Source organism: Hypanus sabinus, chromosome 25 (assembly GCF_030144855.1).
Source record: "Hypanus sabinus isolate sHypSab1 chromosome 25, sHypSab1.hap1, whole genome shotgun sequence".
Classification (NCBI taxonomy): Eukaryota; Metazoa; Chordata; class Chondrichthyes; order Myliobatiformes; family Dasyatidae; genus Hypanus; species Hypanus sabinus.
In genome coordinates, this window is record NC_082730.1 from 6,146,063 (window position 1) to 6,164,572 (window position 18,510).

The 18,510-nt window shown below is 44.5% G+C and overlaps 1 protein-coding gene across 6 annotated transcripts in view; it reads right to left on the reverse strand.

Annotated features, from left to right (window-relative positions):
* LOC132380948 (sushi, von Willebrand factor type A, EGF and pentraxin domain-containing protein 1-like) overlaps window positions 1-18,510 on the reverse strand; it is a 94,418-nt gene that overhangs the window by 34,631 nt on the left and 41,277 nt on the right. For all 6 annotated transcript variants that reach the window (XR_009507881.1, XM_059949957.1, XM_059949959.1 and 3 more), the window contains 5 exons: window positions 15,233-15,329; window positions 13,359-13,432; window positions 10,768-10,944; window positions 5,481-5,577; window positions 3,094-3,167 (listed from right to left, as the gene is read on the reverse strand). Coding sequence is in view for 5 of the 6 variants with exons in the window: in XM_059949957.1 (XP_059805940.1) it covers window positions 3,094-3,167; window positions 5,481-5,577; window positions 10,768-10,944; window positions 13,359-13,432; window positions 15,233-15,329 (519 nt within the window). In the remaining variant the exon portion in view is untranslated. The remainder of the gene's footprint in view (window positions 1-3,093; window positions 3,168-5,480; window positions 5,578-10,767; window positions 10,945-13,358; window positions 13,433-15,232; window positions 15,330-18,510) is intronic.

Here is an 18,510-nt window from a genome sequence, read left to right on the forward strand (position 1 = left end):
ATCTGCAGATTTACTAACCCACTCATCTACATTTTCATCCAGGTCATTTCTAAACATCAGAAATAGCAGAAGTCCCAGTACAGATCCTTGCAGAAATGCACTAATTACAGATCCCCAACTCGAAAAAGACCCTCAATACCTACCCTTTGTCCTTTACACACAAGACAGTTCTGAATCCAAATGGCCAATTCCCTCTGGACCCCATTAACCTTCTGATTTAGCCTCCCATGAGGGACTTTGTCAAACACCTTAGTAAAATCCATGGCCCTACACCCGCATTGTCACCCTCAACCCCCAGGCAATTCCTGTCTTGTGGCATTTTGACAGGTGCTGGTATCAGGCAAATTCTTGAGATTTGGGCCAAATAGCAGCAAGTGAGATTAGTGTAGAGTCTGACAGTGGCCTTGGACCAGGTGTGCTACAGAGACATTTCTACCTCTACAAAGCCTTGACAATCACCTGTACAGTTTGGAGGTGGGTGACACCAGGCCCCAGTATTCGTGCAGTGAATGGTCTCTTGACCAGTCAAGATATGGCCCATGTTGCAGGAATAACTTGCCTCGGCCCCATACGTCCATTCCTCTCCCTCAGTAACCCTGCCATTGCTGATTGGCGGTGGATGGTCACACTTGACAGAGAGAGGAACTGTCATTACCAGTCATTACAGGCAGGAGTGAGCAGGGAGATGAGACGAGTGTCCGTCCTGACTGAGAACAAACAGATTGATGAGGGGCAGTTGGAGTGTTTATTCCAGCCGGTCACTCCCAGTGGTCACTTCAGGCAGTCAGATGCAGTGGATGCCAGCGGTGATCGTGAGGTGGAGGCTCCTGTGAGGAGGGAGCTGGTTGTTCTGGTGAGGGAGGTCCCACCCTGCAGGGACCCCTCCTGCACCCCACAATTCAATCCCACACTTCAGTTGCTGGGTCTTTGGTGGGAGCTCCCATCGGACTCTCTCTCGAGTTAGTGCCCCAGGGATTAGATGTTAAACTCTGAGAGGGATTTGGAGCACAGGAAAACTGTTTTGGTAACTAACATTTCTCCCTTGAGTATGCCAAAAGGCTCAGTAAGTCAAGACAGCTCGAGTTTAATGCCATTTAACTACATACATGTATTCTGTCAAATGAGACATTTCTCCATACTAGGGTGTAAAGCACAGTGGTACATGTAACACACAATAACTTTTGAAAGTAAGGATAAAATATAGAGATGAATCCTGCATATTTGTATAAAATAAATATTGTAAGGGAAAGAAGATTAAGCAGGCACACTTTGAATGCGATATGGTGGGGAGATCAGAAGTCCAGTGGCTTTGGGGGAGAAACTGTTTCCCATCCTGACCATTCTTGTTTTTATGCATTCCTCCTTCCTGATGTAGAAGGTCAAAGAGGATGCTGGATGGATGTGTGGGATCCTTGATGATACTAAGGGCCCTGCAAACTCAGCGCTCCTGATAAAAGCCCCCGATAGATAGTAGGGTGACCCCTGTGACCCTCTCAGCCATTCCCACAGTCCTTTGTAGGGATTTCCAGTCCAATGCTCAGCTGCTCCCATACCAGACAGAGATGCAACTTGGCAGGACACTCCTGATGTCCAATGTCTCACCCACTGCCTCGAAGTTTCAAAGTATGTATACAGAATACAACCTGAGTTTCATCCTCCCACAGGCAGTCACGAGACACAGAAACACCAAGGACAACCTTCCCTCTGAAGAGTGCGCCTTTGCGCGCACACACATCTTTTGCTATAGGGCACAAAGGAATTTAAACTGCACACAAAAGGTTTGTCACCCTCTACCACAATGGCATGTTAAGTATATTTCACGATCGTAAACAATCACATTTCCTTTTCCGGTACCTGATGCGGATAGTACTGACAACGTGGAGTTTCTGAAGATTTCTCTGCAGATATTAGAAAAGCTTTATTTCTACTGTTTGAATTGAATAAATTATTCAGTGTGCACATGTTGTTGTCACTGAGCAAAAAATTGCACAGCACAAGATTTTTGTGCACACTGATCATTAGAAAATTCGAGGGAACATTGACCATAGAACCAGTTTAACAAAAACGTCAGACACCTAATGTACAAAAATGAACAAGTAGCACAAGCAGCAAAAAGTGAGCAAATAACACAGAGATTATTAGACGTTAAACTTCCGAGTCCTCGGAACAATCCAGGAGTGACAGCCACCGAGCCAGTTCAGTTTAGCACTGAGAATGACCAAGCCTTGGACATTAAACATTTCTATCAGCCGACGCTCTATTTTTAGAACAATATCAACTCTTGTCATACAGTGTGGTTTTCCACTTAATGTAAAGGGACAGTACACAGTTAATAGCAGCACCCTCAACAGTGTTAACATTCAGAGAGATGTCAGTGCAAAGCCTATAGCTCCCTTAAAGTGACCACACAGGTTGACAGGGAGTTCAAGCAGGATTACAGCATGCTTGCCATTATTAATCGAGATAATGGATTAGAGAACAATATCCAACAGGATGGACCCCCACCACCTAGAATGTGCTTTCATTTCACTGCTGCCATCATGAAGAAGGTACAGGAGCCTCAGGACCTCACCACCTGCTGCAGAAACAGTTACTACCCCTCAATCATCAGGCTCTTAGACCAGAGGTGATAACTCATCCCCATTTCTGAGACGTTCCCACAACCCATGGACTCCCTTTCCAGGACTCATCATCACATGTTCTCGATATTAATTGCTTATTTATTATTATTAGTATTATTATTATTTATTTTTTCTCATTTCTTGTTTGTATTTGCACTTCTGTTGCTTTTTTCACAGTGGTTGTTTCCCACCCTGTTGGGTGCAATCTTTCATTGATTCTGTTGTGTTTCTCATGTTACTGTGAATGCCCACAAGAAAATGAACTCAGGGTTGTATATGGTGACATTGATGTACTTTGATAATAGGTTTACTTTGAACTTTGCTCATTACGGACTGTCAAGCGCCTGAGTGAAGAGATCTCTCCTCCCCACTATCCCAACAGGCCAACATCTAACTTTCTCTACAATTGTTTCACAGTGAAATGGTTTAAAACATAGTAATCAAGTGAGAAGAAGGTCTATTCATCACTTACTCTGACAAGACATAGTAGTTTTGGACCATCCCTTTCTCGTGCACAGTATCCTGTTTCTCCCATGCAGAATATAGCTGAAAGAAAAGGCTTCAGATGAACTGGACAAGATTCAAGATTCAGATTTATTTATCAGGCATACATAGAACCATACAGTAAAAGGTATCATTGGCATTGACAACAAACAAAATCTAAGGCTGTGCTGGGGGTGGCCAGCAAATGTTGCCACACACTCTGGAGCCAGCATAGCTTACCCAAGTGCACGGCAGAACAACACTGGACCATAAGACCAGAAGATATAGGAGCAGAAGTAGGCCATTCAGCCCACTGAGTCTGCACCGACAGTCAATCATCTCTGGTCCAATTCTTCCACTCATCCCAACTCCCCTGCCTTCTTCACATACCCTTTCATGCCCTGGCTAATCAAGAACCTCTCTTGATGCACACAGTGTCACCCATACAAACCAAAACTAACTGAGTTACCATGGGTTTCCATTCCTTCCAAATGGGTGGTATTTTTCCCAATGGAGTTTAGGAAGCAAAACTCTAAACTCCAAAGGAGTGTATAGAGGCAGCTTTGGAGACACTGGTGTGGAACTAGACCGGCACAGGAACAGGCCATTCAACCCATCACTTCTGTGCTGATTACTATGCCAGTCTCAATAAGTCCCTTTAACTCCAGTCAGAATCAGGATCAGCTTTAATATCACTGGGTGTGTGGTGTGAAATTTGTTGTTATGGTGCAGCAGTTCATTGCAATACATAACGATAATTCACTGAATTCCAGTGAGCATATTTAGTATATTTAGGAAAGGAAAGGTATGTCGCATCTAGAGTTTCTCCGGTTAGCGGGCGATTTCCCTCCACACCTCTCTGATGTAGTGGGGAACCATGTACGAGGCGAGTTACAGCACTGGTTTGCATTGCCTTCTGCTGAGTGAGTTTCCAAACAGATCACCACCACAGATAGAAAGCATTTAGGGCAGCCGGCTGGATTCGAACTCGGGACCTGTTGTCCCAAAGTCCAGCCACTGCACCACCAGCCGGGTCTTAGTATATTTAAGTGTGTGAAAATATATGACGTGGGCGCACATGGTCACATGTCCACGATTGTTTCTGAGAAGTTCTTCTACAGAGATAGTTGCCATTGCCTTCTTCTGGACGATGTCTTTATAAGATGGGTGACCTCAGCCATTATCAATACTCCACCCTGCCAAAAAGACTCCACCTACAGAATCAGTTGCTCTCACAATCTTATAAACCTCTATCAGGCCACCCTTCAGCCTCAAATGCTGCACAGAAAATAACCCAAGATTGTCCACTCTTCCCTTGTGTGGGGCAAGTTTTGTTATACACAGAGCGGAGGCTCCCCGGAACATGCTGTGTGAGCAGATGGCGTTAGTTGTTAAAACCACAAAGTTTAAGAGCAGTTGGACAGGTGCACCAACAGGCAGGGAATGGAGACACATGGACCATCTGTAGGCAGGTGAGATTAGTTTAAATTGGCATCTGGGTCAGCAGGACTATGATGGGCCAAAGGGATTGTTCCTGTGCTCTATTGTTTTGTACTCTATTATTCCACCAGGGAGTGACGGCTTGGAGTGGCTCCACCTGGAAATAACCACAGTTACACCCTTAGCGGTCATCCCCCAATGTTCACTCCCAGTGATCACCCTGAGTGTTCACTGCCCAGTGGTCACTCCCAGTTCTCTTTGCAATGGTCACTCCTTGCAGAGAGCCCATGTTCACACTCAGTAGTCGCTCATAAAGTCCAGTACTAAACGATGAAAATTCTGCCTCCCCCTGACAACACACAGTCTGCAGAGATCCACGGTGGGGGTGGGGGAGAGGTGGACCTGCCTTTTCCTTGGTTTTACTCCTGGGACCTGACACAGCCCCTTCCCTGTGAACCACCAAGGGCAGTGAGGGGCGACTCTGAGCTGAGGGGAGATCTCCGGTAAGGGAGGTGGGTGGGGGAGAGAAAATCATCTGGCTGGTAGCTGCAGACAGGAAGTCAGCCAGCCAGCCAGCAGAGGTAGACGGGGCTGGATTTCTCACCAGTTATCTCCATCCTCAGCCGTCCTGCAGGGTGGAGATAAGCTGGATAAACATTCGATGTAGGAGAGCCGGAAGCAGGTCTTGGCTGACCTGTGTGGAGACACTTAGAACACAAGACCATAAGATATAGGAGTATAATTAGGCCATTCAGCCCATCAAGTCTGCTGTTCCATCATCATGGCTGATTTAATATCCCTCTCGACCCCATTCTCCCGCCTTCTCCCCATAACCTTTGATGACCTGACTAAAAAAGAACTTCTTTAAATACACCGAATGGCTTGATCTCAACAGCCGTCTGTTGTAATATGGTCTAATGGAGAGTCACTGCTTACCCTTTATTACAGGTGTAGAACGCCCAGTTCCCAATTGTGTAGCCTGATGCATCACAGTTCGCATTCTCCAGGTCTGGTGGAGGACCACAGTCGCTGGCTGCACAAAACACAAACACCTTCACCATCAATTTCAACAATTTTAGAAACCCTCATACCATACATTAAATGCAATTTCAAGAGGTTTCAAATCCTTCAGCTTGCAACACTCCTACAGGGTTTGGACCATTAACCTGGAATTTAAGTGTAATCTCTAAAATTAAACTGGGATCTCAAAATAAATATATGAATTTGACTAACTTCTATAGATGTGTAGAGGAGAGTATATTGACTGGTTGTAACACTGCCTAGTATGGAAACACCAATGCCTTTGAATGGAAAACCCAACAAAAGATAGTGGATTTGGCCCAATAAATTACAGGTATATCCCTCCTAACCATTAAGTACATCTACTGCACATGAAACTCTATCGTAGAAAAGCAGCATCCATCATCAGAGATCCCCGCCACCCAGGTCATGCTCTCTTCTCACTGCTGCCATCAGGTAGAAGGTACAGGAGCCTCAGGACTCACACCTCCAGGTTTAAGAACAGTTATGACCGCTCACTCATTATACTCTTGGATAGAAGGTGTAACTACATTCACTTCTTCCATCCTTGAAATGTTCTCACATCTAATGCTCACATTTTTAGGACTCTTTATCTCATTATCTCATGTTCTCATTATTTATTGCCATTTACTTATATTTGTATTTGCACAATTTGTTGTCTACTGCACTCTGGTTGATCTTTCATTGATCTTATTATAGTTACTATTCTATAGAGTTGTGGATTATAATCACAGGGAAATGAATCTCAGGGTTATATATGGTGACATATATCTATACTGATAATCAAATTTACTTTGAACTTTAAAATATCTCAGGCTGAGTGAAACATAGAAACATCGAAAACCTCCAGCACAATACAGGCCCTTCAGCCCACAAAGTTGTGCTGAACACATCCCTACCTTAGAAATTACTAGGCTTACCTATAGCCCTCTATTTTACTAAGCATGTACCTATCTAAAATTCTCTTAAAAGACCCTATCGTATCCGCCTCCACCACCATTGCCGACAGCCCATTCCATGCACTCACCACTCTCTGAGTAAAAAACTTGCCCCTGACATCTCCTCTGTACCTACTCCCCATCACCTTAAACCTGTGTCCTCTTGTGGTAACCATTTCAGCCCTGGGAAAAAGCCTCTGACTATCCACACAATCAATACCTCTCATCATCTTGTACACCTATATCAGGTCACCTCTTTTCCTCCGTCGCTCCAAGAAGAAAAGGTTAAGTTCACTCAACCTATTCTCATAAGGCATGCTCCCCAATCCAGGCAACATCCTTGTAAATCTCCTCTGCACTCTTTCTGTGGTTTCCACACCCTTCCTGTAGTGAGGCGACCAGAACTGAGCACAGTACTCCAAATAGGATCCGAGCAGGTTCCTATGAAGCTGCAACATTACCTCTTGGCTCCTAAATTCAATTCCATGATTGATGAAGGCCAATACACCATACGTCTTCTTAACCACTGAGTCAACCTGCACAGCTGCTTTGAGCGTCCCATGGACTCAGACACCAAGATCCCTCTGATCCTCCACACCACCAAGAGTCTTACAATTAATACTATACTCTGCCATCATATTTGACCTATCAAAATGAACCACTTCTCACATATCTGGGTTGAACTCCATCTGCTACTTCTCAGCCCAGTTTTTCACCATATCAATGTCCTGCTGTAGCCTCTGACAGCCCTCCACACTATCCACAACACCTCCAACCTTCGTGTCAACAACAAACTTACTAACCCATCCCTCCACTTCCTCATCCAGGTCATTTATAAAAATCACAAAGAGTAAGGGTCCCAGAACAGATCCCTGAGGCACACCACTGGTCACTATGCAGAATATGACCCGTCTACAACCATTCTTTGCCTTCTGTGGGCAAACCAGCTCTGGATCCAGAAAGCAGTGTCCCCTTGGATCCCATGCCTTACTTTCTCAATAAGTAATGCAGGAGCTACCTTATCAAATGCCTTGCTGAAATCCATACACACTAAATCTACTGCTCTTCCTTCATCAATGTGTTTAGGCACATCCTCAAAAAATGCAATCAGGCTCGTAAGGCACAACCTGCCCTTCACAAAGCCATGCTGACTATTCCTAATCATATTATGCCTCTCCAAATGTGCATAAATCCTGCCTCTCCGGATCTCCTCCATCAACTTACCAACCACTGAGGTAAGACTCACTGTCTATAATTTCCTGGGCTATTTCTACAACCTTTCTTGAATAAAGGAACAACATCCACAACCCTCCAATCCTCGGGAAACTCTCCCATCCTCATTGATGTTGCAAAGATCATCCCCAGAGGCTCAGCAATCTCCTCCTGAAGTAATCTGTAGTACATTTGATCCAGTCCCAGTGACTTATCCAACTTGATGCTTCCCAAAAGCACCAGCACATCCTCTTTCTTAATATCTACATTCTCAAGCTTTTCAGTCTGCTGCAAGTCATCACTACAATCACTAAGATCCTTTTCCATAGTGAATACTGAAGAAAAGTATTCATTAAATACTTCTGCTATTTCCTCCGGTTCCATACACAGTTCCTGCTGTCACATTTGATAGGTCCTATTCTTTCATGTCTTATCCTCTTGCTCTTGACATACTTGTAGAATGCTTTGGGGTTTTCCTTAATTCTGCCCGCCAAGGCCTTCTCATGGCCCCTTTCTGGCTCTCCAAATTTCCTTCTTAAACTCCTTCCTAGTAGCCTTATAATTTTCTAGATCTCTAACATTACCTAGCTCTCTGAACCTTTTGTAAGCTTTTCTTTTCTTCTTGACTAGATTTATTACAGCCTTTGTACACCACGGTTCCTGTACCCTACCATAACTTCATGTCTCTTTGGAATGAACCTATCCAGAGCTCGACACAAATATGCCCTCAATATTTGCTACATCTGTTTCCAATTTAAGGCTCCAATTTCCTGCCTGATAGCCTCATAATTCCCCTTACTCCAATTAACCGCTATTCTAACTTCTCTGTTCCTATCTCTCTCCAATACTATTGTAAAGGAGATAGAATTATGATCACTATCTCCAAGATGCTCTCCCACTGAGAGATCTGACACCTGACTGGGTTAATTTCCCAATACCAGATCAAGTACAGCCTCTCCTCTTGTAGACTTATCTACGCACTGTGTCAAGAAACCATCCTGAACACACCTAACAAACTCCACCCCATCTAAACCCCTTGATCTAGGGAGATGCCAATCGATCTTTGGGAAATTAAAATCTCCCATCACAAACACTCTGTTATTATTACACCTTTCCGGGATCTGTTTCCCTATCTGCTCCTCAATATCACTGTTACTATCAGGTGGCCTATAAAAAACACCAAGTAAAGTTATTGATCCCTTCCTGTTCCTAACCTCCACCCACAGAGACTCCGTAGACAATCCCTCAATGGCAGCCATAACACTATCTCTGATAAACAGTGCCGCACCCCCACCTCTTCTGCCTCCCTCCCTTCCTTTATGAAACATGTAAATCCCAGCACATGAAGTAACTATTCCTGTCCTTGGGCCATCCAAGTCTCTGTAATGGCCACTACATCATATCTCCAAGAACTGATCCACATTCTAAGTTCATCCACTTTGTTCACAATACTCGTTGCGTTAAAAGATACATCTCAAGCCTTCGGTCTGAGTGCGTCCCTTCTCTATCACCTGCTTATCCTCCTTCTCACACTGTTTACAAGCTTTCTCTATTTCTGAGCCAACCTCCTCTTCCCCAGTTTGGTTCCCACCCCCCAACAATTGTAGTTTAAACTCTCCCGAGCAAACCTCCCCGCCAGGATATTGGTCCCCCTGGGATTCAAGTGCAACCCGTTCTTTTTGCACGGGTCACACCTGCCCCAAAAGAGGTCCCAATGATTCAGAAATCTGAATCTCTGCCCCCTGCACCAATCCCTCAATGACACATTTATCCCCCACCTCATCCTATTCCAATTCTCACTGTCGCGTGCCACAGGCAGTAATCCCGAGATTACTACCTTTGCGGTCCTGTTTCTCAACTTCCTTCCTAACTCCCTGTAGTCTTTTTTCAGGACCTCTTCCTTTTTCCGACCTATGTCATTGGTACCAATATGTACCACGATCTCTGTGTATTCTCCCTCCCACTGCAGGATATCTTGGACGTGATCTGAAACATCTGGACCCTGGCACCTGAGAGGGAAACGACCATCCGAGTTTCTTTCCTGCGTCCACAGAATTGCGTGTCGGACCACCTAACTATAGAGTCCCCTATCACTACTTCCTTCCTCTTCCCTTCCCTACATTTCTGAGCCACAGGGCCAGACTCTGTGCCAGAGGCACGGCCACTGCAGCTTCCCCCAGGTAGGTCGCTCCCCCGAACGGTAGTCAATCAGGAGTACTTATTGTCAATGGGTACAGCCACAGGGGTACTCCCTCATACCTGACACTTCCCCTTCCCCCTCCTGAAGTTCATCTGCACTGTGTTCAGTATTATATTCCATGTTTTTGACCTAATTGACATTGGCCAATAAGAAAGCCTCACCCGATAACCACACCCTCTAAACCAGACAGCATCCTGGTAAACCTCTTTGGCACTCTCTCCAAAGCCTCAACATCCTTCCTATAGTGGGGCGACCAGAACCACATGCAATAGTCCAGATGTGGCCTGACCAGGCTTTTATAAAGTTGGAAGATTTTTCAACTCAATCCCTTGACTAATAAAACTAACCATTCCATAAACCTTTCTTAACCACCCTATCGACTTGAGTAGCCACTTTCAAGGAGCTATGAGCTTGGATTCCAAGATCTCTCTGCCCAGAAAAAAAACTGTTAGGGATCTTGTCCTTAACACTGTACTGTCTCCTTGCGTTTGCCTTCCTGAGGAGCAACACCTCACATTTATCTGGGTTAATCTCCACCTTCCAATTAACCATGGACCCCATTAACCTTCTCAATTAGCCTCCCATGAGGGACTTTGTCAAATGCATTTGTAAAATCTGTGTCGACAACATCCACTGCCCTATACCCCCATCACCACCCTCAACTCCCAGGCAATTCCTGCCTTGTGGCACTTGGACAGGTGTTGGGATCAGGCAGGTCCATGAGATTAGGGCCAAATGTCAGCAAGTGGGATTAGTGTAGAGAGACTGACAGTGGGCTTGGACAAGGTGAGCTACGGAGACCTTTCTTGCTGTACAAAACCTTGACGATCACCTGTACAGATTGGAGGTGGGTGACTCCAGGCCCCGGTATCGGTGCAGTGAATGGTCTCTTGACCAGTCAAGATATGGCCCACGTTGCAGGAGTAACTCGCCTCGGCCCCGTACGGCCACTCCACTCCCTCAGTCACCCTGCCATTGTTGATTGGCGGTGGTTGGTCACAATTTATTTCTGTAAAAGAGAGAGTGAAACTGTCATCACCAGTGGTTACAGGCAGGAGTGAGCGGGGAGGTGAGACAACTGTCCGTCCTGACTGAGAACAAACAGATTGATGAGGGTCAGTTGGAGTGTTTATTCCAGCCGGTCACTCCCAGTGGTCACTTCAGGCAGTCAGATGCAGTGGATGCCAGTGGTGATCATGAGGTGGATGGTCCTGTGAGGAGTGAGCTGGTTGTTCTGGTGAGGGAGGTCCCACCCTGCAGGGACCCCTCCTGCACCCCATAATTCAATCCCATACTTCAATTCCTGGGTTTTTGGTGGGAGTTCCCATACGTCTCTATCGAGTTCGTGCCCCAGGGATTAAATGTTAAACTCTGAGAGGGATATGGAGAACAGGAAATCTGTTTTAGTCACCAACACATCTCCCTGACAACGCCAAAAGGCTCAGTGTCAAGTCGAGTTTAATTCTATTCAACTACATACATGTATTCTGTCAAATGAGACAACATTTCTCCGAACCAGGGGGTAAAACACAGTGGTACACATGACACACAATAACTATTGAAAGTAAGGATAAAATCTACAGATGAATCTTGCATACATGTATAAATTACATATCGTAAGATAAGGAACAGATTAACCAGTCACACTTTGAATGCGATATGGTGGGGAGTTCAGAAGCCCAGTGGCCTTGGGGAAGAAACTGTTTCCCATCCTGACCATTCTTGTTTTTATACATTCCTCCTTCCTGATGTAGGTCAAAGAGGACACTGGATGGATGTGTAGGATCCTTGATAATACTAAGGGCCCTGAAAACTCAGCGCTCCTGATAAAAGCCCCCGATAGATGGTAGAGAGAGCCCTGTGACCCTCTCAGCCATTCCTACAGTCCTTTGTAGCGACTTCCAGACCGATGCTCAGCTGCTCCAATACCACAAAGAGATTCAACTTGGCAGGACTCTCTTGATGTCCAATGTCTCACCCACTGCCTCGAAGTTTCAAAGTATATATACAGAATACGACCTGAGTTTCATCCTCCTGCAGGCAGTCACGAGACACAGAAACACCAAGGACAACGTTCCCTCTGAAGAGTGCGCCTGTGCGCACACACACATCTTTTGCTATAGGGCACAAAGGAATTTAAACTGCACACAAAAGGTTTGTCACCCTCTACCACAATGGCATGTTGAGTATATTTCACGATCGTAGACAATCACATTTCCTTTTCCAGTATCTGATGCCAAGGTTGTGCTGACAACATGGACTTTCTGAAGATATGTCTGCAGTATTTAGAACTGGTTTATTTATACTGTTTTTACTGAAGAAATAATTCAGTGCACACCTGTTGCACAGTCCAAGATTTTCGTGCACACTGGTCCTTACAAATTAGGGGAAACACTGACTATGGAAAGAGTTTAACGAAAACATCAGACACCTAATGCACAAAAAATGAACAAATAGCACAAGCAGCAAAAAGTGAGCAAATAACACACAGATTATCAGACGTTAAATTTCCGAGTCCTTGGAACAATCCAGAAGTAACAGCCACCGAGCCAGTTCAGTTTAGCGCTGAGAATGACTGAGCCTTGGACATGACACATTTCTATCAGCTGGCTCTCTATTTTTAGAACAATATCAAGTCTTGTCATACAGTGTGGTTTTCCACTTAATGTAAAGGGACAGTACACAGTTAATAGCAGCACCCTCAACAGTGTTAACATTCAGAGCGATGTCAGCGCAAAGCCTATAGCTCCCTTAAAGTGACCACATAGGTTGACAGGGAGTTCAAGCAGGATTACGACATGCTTGCCATTATTAATGGAGACAATGGATTGGAGAGCAATATCCAACAACAGGGACCCCCACCACAATGAAGAAAGAAGGTACAGGAGCCTCAGGACCTCACCACCAGGTGTAGAAACAGTTACTACCCCTCAATCATCAGGCTCTTAGAACAGAGGGGATAACTCATCCCCATTTCTGAGATGTTCCCACAACCTATGGACTCCCTTTCCAGGACTCGGCATCTCATACTCTCGATATTAATTGCTTATTTATTATTATTAGTATTATTATTATTTATTTTTTCCCATTTCTTGTTTGTATTTGTACTTCTGTTGCTTTTTTCACAGTGGTTGTTTCCCACCCCCTTGTGTGTAGTCTTTCATTGATTCTGTTGTGTTCCTCATTTTACTGTGAATGCCCACAAGAAAATGAACTCAGGGTTGTATATGGTGACATTGATGTACTTTGATAATAGGTTTACTTTGAACTTTGCTCATTATGGACTGTCAAGCGCCTGAGTGAAGAGATCTCTCCTTCCCACTATCCCAACAGGCCAACATCTAACTTTCTCTACAATTGTTTCACAGTGAAATGGTTTAAAATATAGCAACCAAGTGAGAAGAAGGTCTATTCATCACTTACTCTGACAACAGAAAGAAGGTTTGCTCCATCCATTTTTTGTGCACCGTATCCTGTTTCTCCCATACAGAATATAGCTGAAAGAAAAGGCTTCAGATGAACTGGACAAGATTCAAGATTCAAGATTCAGATTTATTTATCAGACATACATAGAACCATACAGTAAAGGTATCATTGGCATTAACAACAAACAAAATCTAAGGCTGTGCTGGGGGTGGCCAGCAAATGTTGCCACACACTCTGGAGCCAGCATAGCTTACCCGAGTGCACGGCAGAACAACACTGGACCATAAGACCAGAAGATATAGGAGCAGAAGTAGGCCATTCAGCCCACTGAGTCTGCACCGACAGTCTATCATGGCTGGTCTAGTTCTTCCACTCATCCCAACTCCCCTGCCTTCTTCACATACCCTTTCATGCCCTGGCTAATCAAGAACTTCTCTTGATGCTCACACAGTGTCACCCACACAAACCAAAACTAACTGATTTACTATGGGTTTCCATTCCTTCCAAATGGGTGGTATTTTTCCCAATGGAGATTAGGAAGCAAAACTCTAAACTCCAAAGGAGTGTGTAGAGGCAGCTTTGGAAAAACACTCGTGTGGAACTAGGCCGGCACAGGAACAGGCCATTCAACCCATCGCTTCTGTGCTGATTACTATGCCAGTCCAAATAATTCCCTCTAACTCCACTCAGTATCAGGATCAGCTTTAATATCACTGGGTATGTGTTGTGAAATTTGTTGTTACGCAGCAGTAGTACATTGCAGTACATAACGATAAATCACTGAATTCCAGTCAGCATATTTAGTATACTTAGGAAAGGAAAGGCACGTCGCATCCGAGTTTCTCTGGTTAGCGAGCCATTTCCCTCCACACCTCTCTGATGTGGTGGGGAACCGTGTACAATGCAGGATACAGAATTGTTTTGTATTGCCCTCTGCCGGGTGAGTTTCCAAAGAGATCACCACAGATAGATAGTGTGTAGGGGAGCCAAATGGATTAGAATTCGGGACTTTTTCTCCCAAAGTCCAGCCACTGCACCACCAGCTGGGTATTAGTATATTTAAGTGTGTGAAAATATAGCCTCGAATTCTGCTCAGAAAATAACCCAAGATTGCCCACTCTTCCCTTGTGTGGGGCAAGTTTTGTTTTACACAGAGCGGAGGCTGCCTGGAACATGCTTTGTGAGCAGATGGCGTTAGTCGTTAAAACCACAAAGCTTAAGAGCAGTTGGACAGGCGCATCAACAGGCAGGGAATGGAGACACATGGACCATCTGTAGGCAGGTGGCATTAGTTTAAATTGGCATCTGTGTCAGCAGAGCTATGATGGGCCGAAGGGATTGTTCCTGTGCTCTATTTTTCCTGCTCACTCCCAGTTCTCCTTGCAGATAGTCCATGTTCACACTCAGTAGTCACTCATAAAGTCCAGTACTAAACAATGAAAATTCTGCCTCCCCCTGACAACACACAGTCTGCAGAGATCCACGGTGGGGGTGGGGGAGAGGTGGACCTGCAGAGGTATTTGGGGCTGGGTTTCTCACCAGTAATCTCTCTCCACAGCCCTCTTGCAGGGTGGAGATAAGCTGGCTAAACATTCCATGTAGGACAGCCAGAGGCAGGTCTCAGCTGACTTTTCTGGGGACACTTAGAACACAAGACCATAAGACATAGGAGTATAATTAGGCCATTCAGCCCATCTAGATTGCATTGCCATCATCATGGATGATTTAATATACCTCTTGACCCCATTCTCCTGCCTTTTCCCCATAACCTTTGTTTACCTGACTAAAAAAGGTCTGCTTTAAATATACCGAATGGCTTGATCTCAACAGCCGTCTGTTGTAATATGGTCTAATGGAGAGTCACTGCTTACCCTTTATTACAGGTGTAGAATGCGCATTTCCCAATTGTGTTGTCTGATACAATGTAGGTCGCATTCTCCAGGTCTGGTGGAGTACCACAGTCGTTGGCTGCACAAAACACAAACACCTTCACCATCAGTTTCAACAATTTTAGAAACCCCCAGACCATACATTAAATCCAATTTCAGGATTCAAGTCCATTAGCTTGCAACATTCCTCCAGGGTTTGGACCATTAACCTGGAATTTAAATGGAATCTCTAAAATCAAACTGGGATCTCAAAATAAATATGAAAATTTGACTAACTTCTATAGATGTGTAGTGGAGAGTATATTGACTGGTTGTAACACTGCCTGGTATGGAAACACCAATGCCTTTGAATGGAAAATCCTACAAAAGGTGGTGGATTTGGCCCAATAAATCACAGGTATATCCCTCCTAACCATTTAATACATCTGCACATGAAACATTGTCGTAGCAAAGCAGTATCCACCATTAGAGATCCCCGCCACCCAGGTCATTCTCTCTTCTCACTGCTGCAATCAGGTAAAAGGTACAACAGCCTCAGGACTCACAGCTCCAGGTTCAAGAACAGTTATGACCCCTCAACCATCAGACTCTTGAATAGAAGGGGATAACTACATTCACTTGTTCCATCCTTGAAATGTTCCCTCATCTAATGATCACATATTCAGGACTCTTTACCTCATTATCTAATGTTCTCATTATTTATTGCTATTTACTTATATTTGTATTTTCACAATTTGTTGTCTACTGCACTCTGGCTGATCTTTCATTGATCCTGTTATAGTTACTATTCTATAGAGTGTTGAGTATACACACAGGAAAATGAATCTCAGGGTTAAAAATGGTGACATATATGTATACTGATAATCAAACTTACTTTGAACTTTGAAATATCACAGGCTGAGTGAAACATAGCAAACCTACAGCACAATACAGGCCCTTTGGCCCACTAAGTTATGCCAAACACATCCCTACCTTAGAAATGACTAGGCTTACCTATAGCCCTCTATCTTACTAAGCTCCATGTACCTATCTAAAAGCCTCTTAAAAGACCTTATCGTATCTGCCTCCACCAACGTTGCCGACAGCCCATTCCACACACTCACCACTCTCTGAGTAAAAAACTTACCCCTGACATCTCCTCTGTACCTACTCCCCAGCACCTTAAACCTGTGTCCTCTTGTGGCAACCATTTCAGCCCTGGGAAAAATCCTCTGACTCTCCACACAATCAATACCTCTCATCATCTTGTGCACCTATATCAGGTCACCTCTTCTCCTCCATCGCTCCAAGGAGAAAAGGTCGAGTTCACTCAACCTATTCTCATAAGGTATGCTCCCCAATCCAGGCAACATCCTTGTAAATCTCCTCTGCACCCTTTCTATGGCTTCCACATCCTTCCTGTAGTGAGGCAACCAGAACTGAGCACAGTACTCCAAGTGGGGTCTGAGCAGGTTCCTATGAAGTTGTAACATTACCTCTTGGCTTCTAAATTCAATTCCACGATTGATGAATGCCAATACACCATACACATTCTTAACCACTGAGTCAACCTGCACAGCTGCTTCAAGCATCCTATGGACTCCGACCTCAAGATCCCTCTGATCCTCCACATTGCCAAGAGTCTTACCATTAATACTATATTCTGCCATCATATTTGACCTACCAAAATGAACCACTTCTCACTTATCTGGATTGAACTCCATCTGCCACTTCTCAGACCAGTTTTGCATCCTATCAATGTCCCAATGTAACCTCTGACAGCCCTCCACACTATCCACAACACCTCCAACCCTTGCGTCGACAGCAAACTTACTAACCCATCCCTCCACTTCGTCATCTAGGTCATTTATAAAAATCACAAAGAGTAAGGGTCCCAGAACAGATCCCTGAAGCACACCACTGGTCACCAACCTCCATATGACCCACCTACAACCACTCTTTGCCTTCTGTGGACAAGCTAGTTCTGGATTCACAAAGCAATGTCCCCTTGGATTCCATGCCTCCTTACTTTCTCAATAAGCCTTGCATGGGGTACCTTATCAAATGCCTTGTTGAAAACCAAATACTCTACATCTACTGCTCTTCCTTCATCAATGTGCTTAGTCACATCCTCAAAAAAATTCAATCAGGCTCATAAGGCATGACCTGCTCTTTATAAAGCCATGCTGACAACTCCTAATCACATTAAATCTCTCCAAATGTTCATAAATCCTGACTCTCAGGATCTTCTCCATCAACTTACCAACCACTGAGGGAAGACACACTGGTCTGTAATTTCCTGGGCTATCTCCACTCCCTTTCTTGAATAAAGGAACAACATCTGCAGCCCTCCAATCCTCGGGAAACTCTCCCGTCCTCATTGATGTTGCAAAGATCATCGCCAGAGGCTCAGCAATCTCCTCCCACAGTAGCCTGGGGTGCATTTTGTCCGGTCCCGGTGACTTAACCAACTTGATGCTTTTCAAAAGCTCCAGCACGTCCTCTTTCTTAATATCTACATGCACAAGCTTTTCAGTTTGCTGCAAGTCATCACTACAATCAATAAGATCATTTTCCATACTGAGGTAAAGTATTCATTAAGCACCTCTGCTATTTCCTCCGGTTCCATACACACTTTCCCACTGTCACATTTGATAGGTCCTATTCTTTCACGTCTTCCTTAATTCTGCCCACCAATGCCTTCTCATGGCCCCTTCTGGCTCTCCTAATTTCCTTCTTAAGCACCTTCCTAGTTGCCTTATAATCTTCTAGATCTCTAACATTACCTAGCTCTCTGAACCTTTTGTAAGCTTTCCTTTTCTTCTTGACTAGATTTATTACAGCCTTTGTACAAGTCAACTTTTTGGGCTGACACTCTTCCTCACAACTGGGGAAAACAAAAGGTCTTCTATTCTCCAATCCTGAGGAACGGTCTCGGCCCGAAACGCTGACTATACTTATTTCCATAGATGCTGCCTGGCCTGCTGAGTTCCTCCAGCATCTTGTGTGTGTTGCTTGGATTTGCAGCATCTGCAGATTTTCTGTTGTTTGTAATAAGACACAGGAGCAGAATTAGGCCATTTGGCCCACTCGAACCTGCTCCGCCATTCCATCATAGTTCATTTATTATCCCTCTCAACCCCATTCTCCCATAACCTTTGACACCCTTACTAATCAAGAAATTTGCAACCTCCACTTCAAACATGACTTGACCTCCACATCCACTATGGCAATGAAATCCACAGAGAAGGACTTTCAATTCCATTCAGAGGGACTTCCTT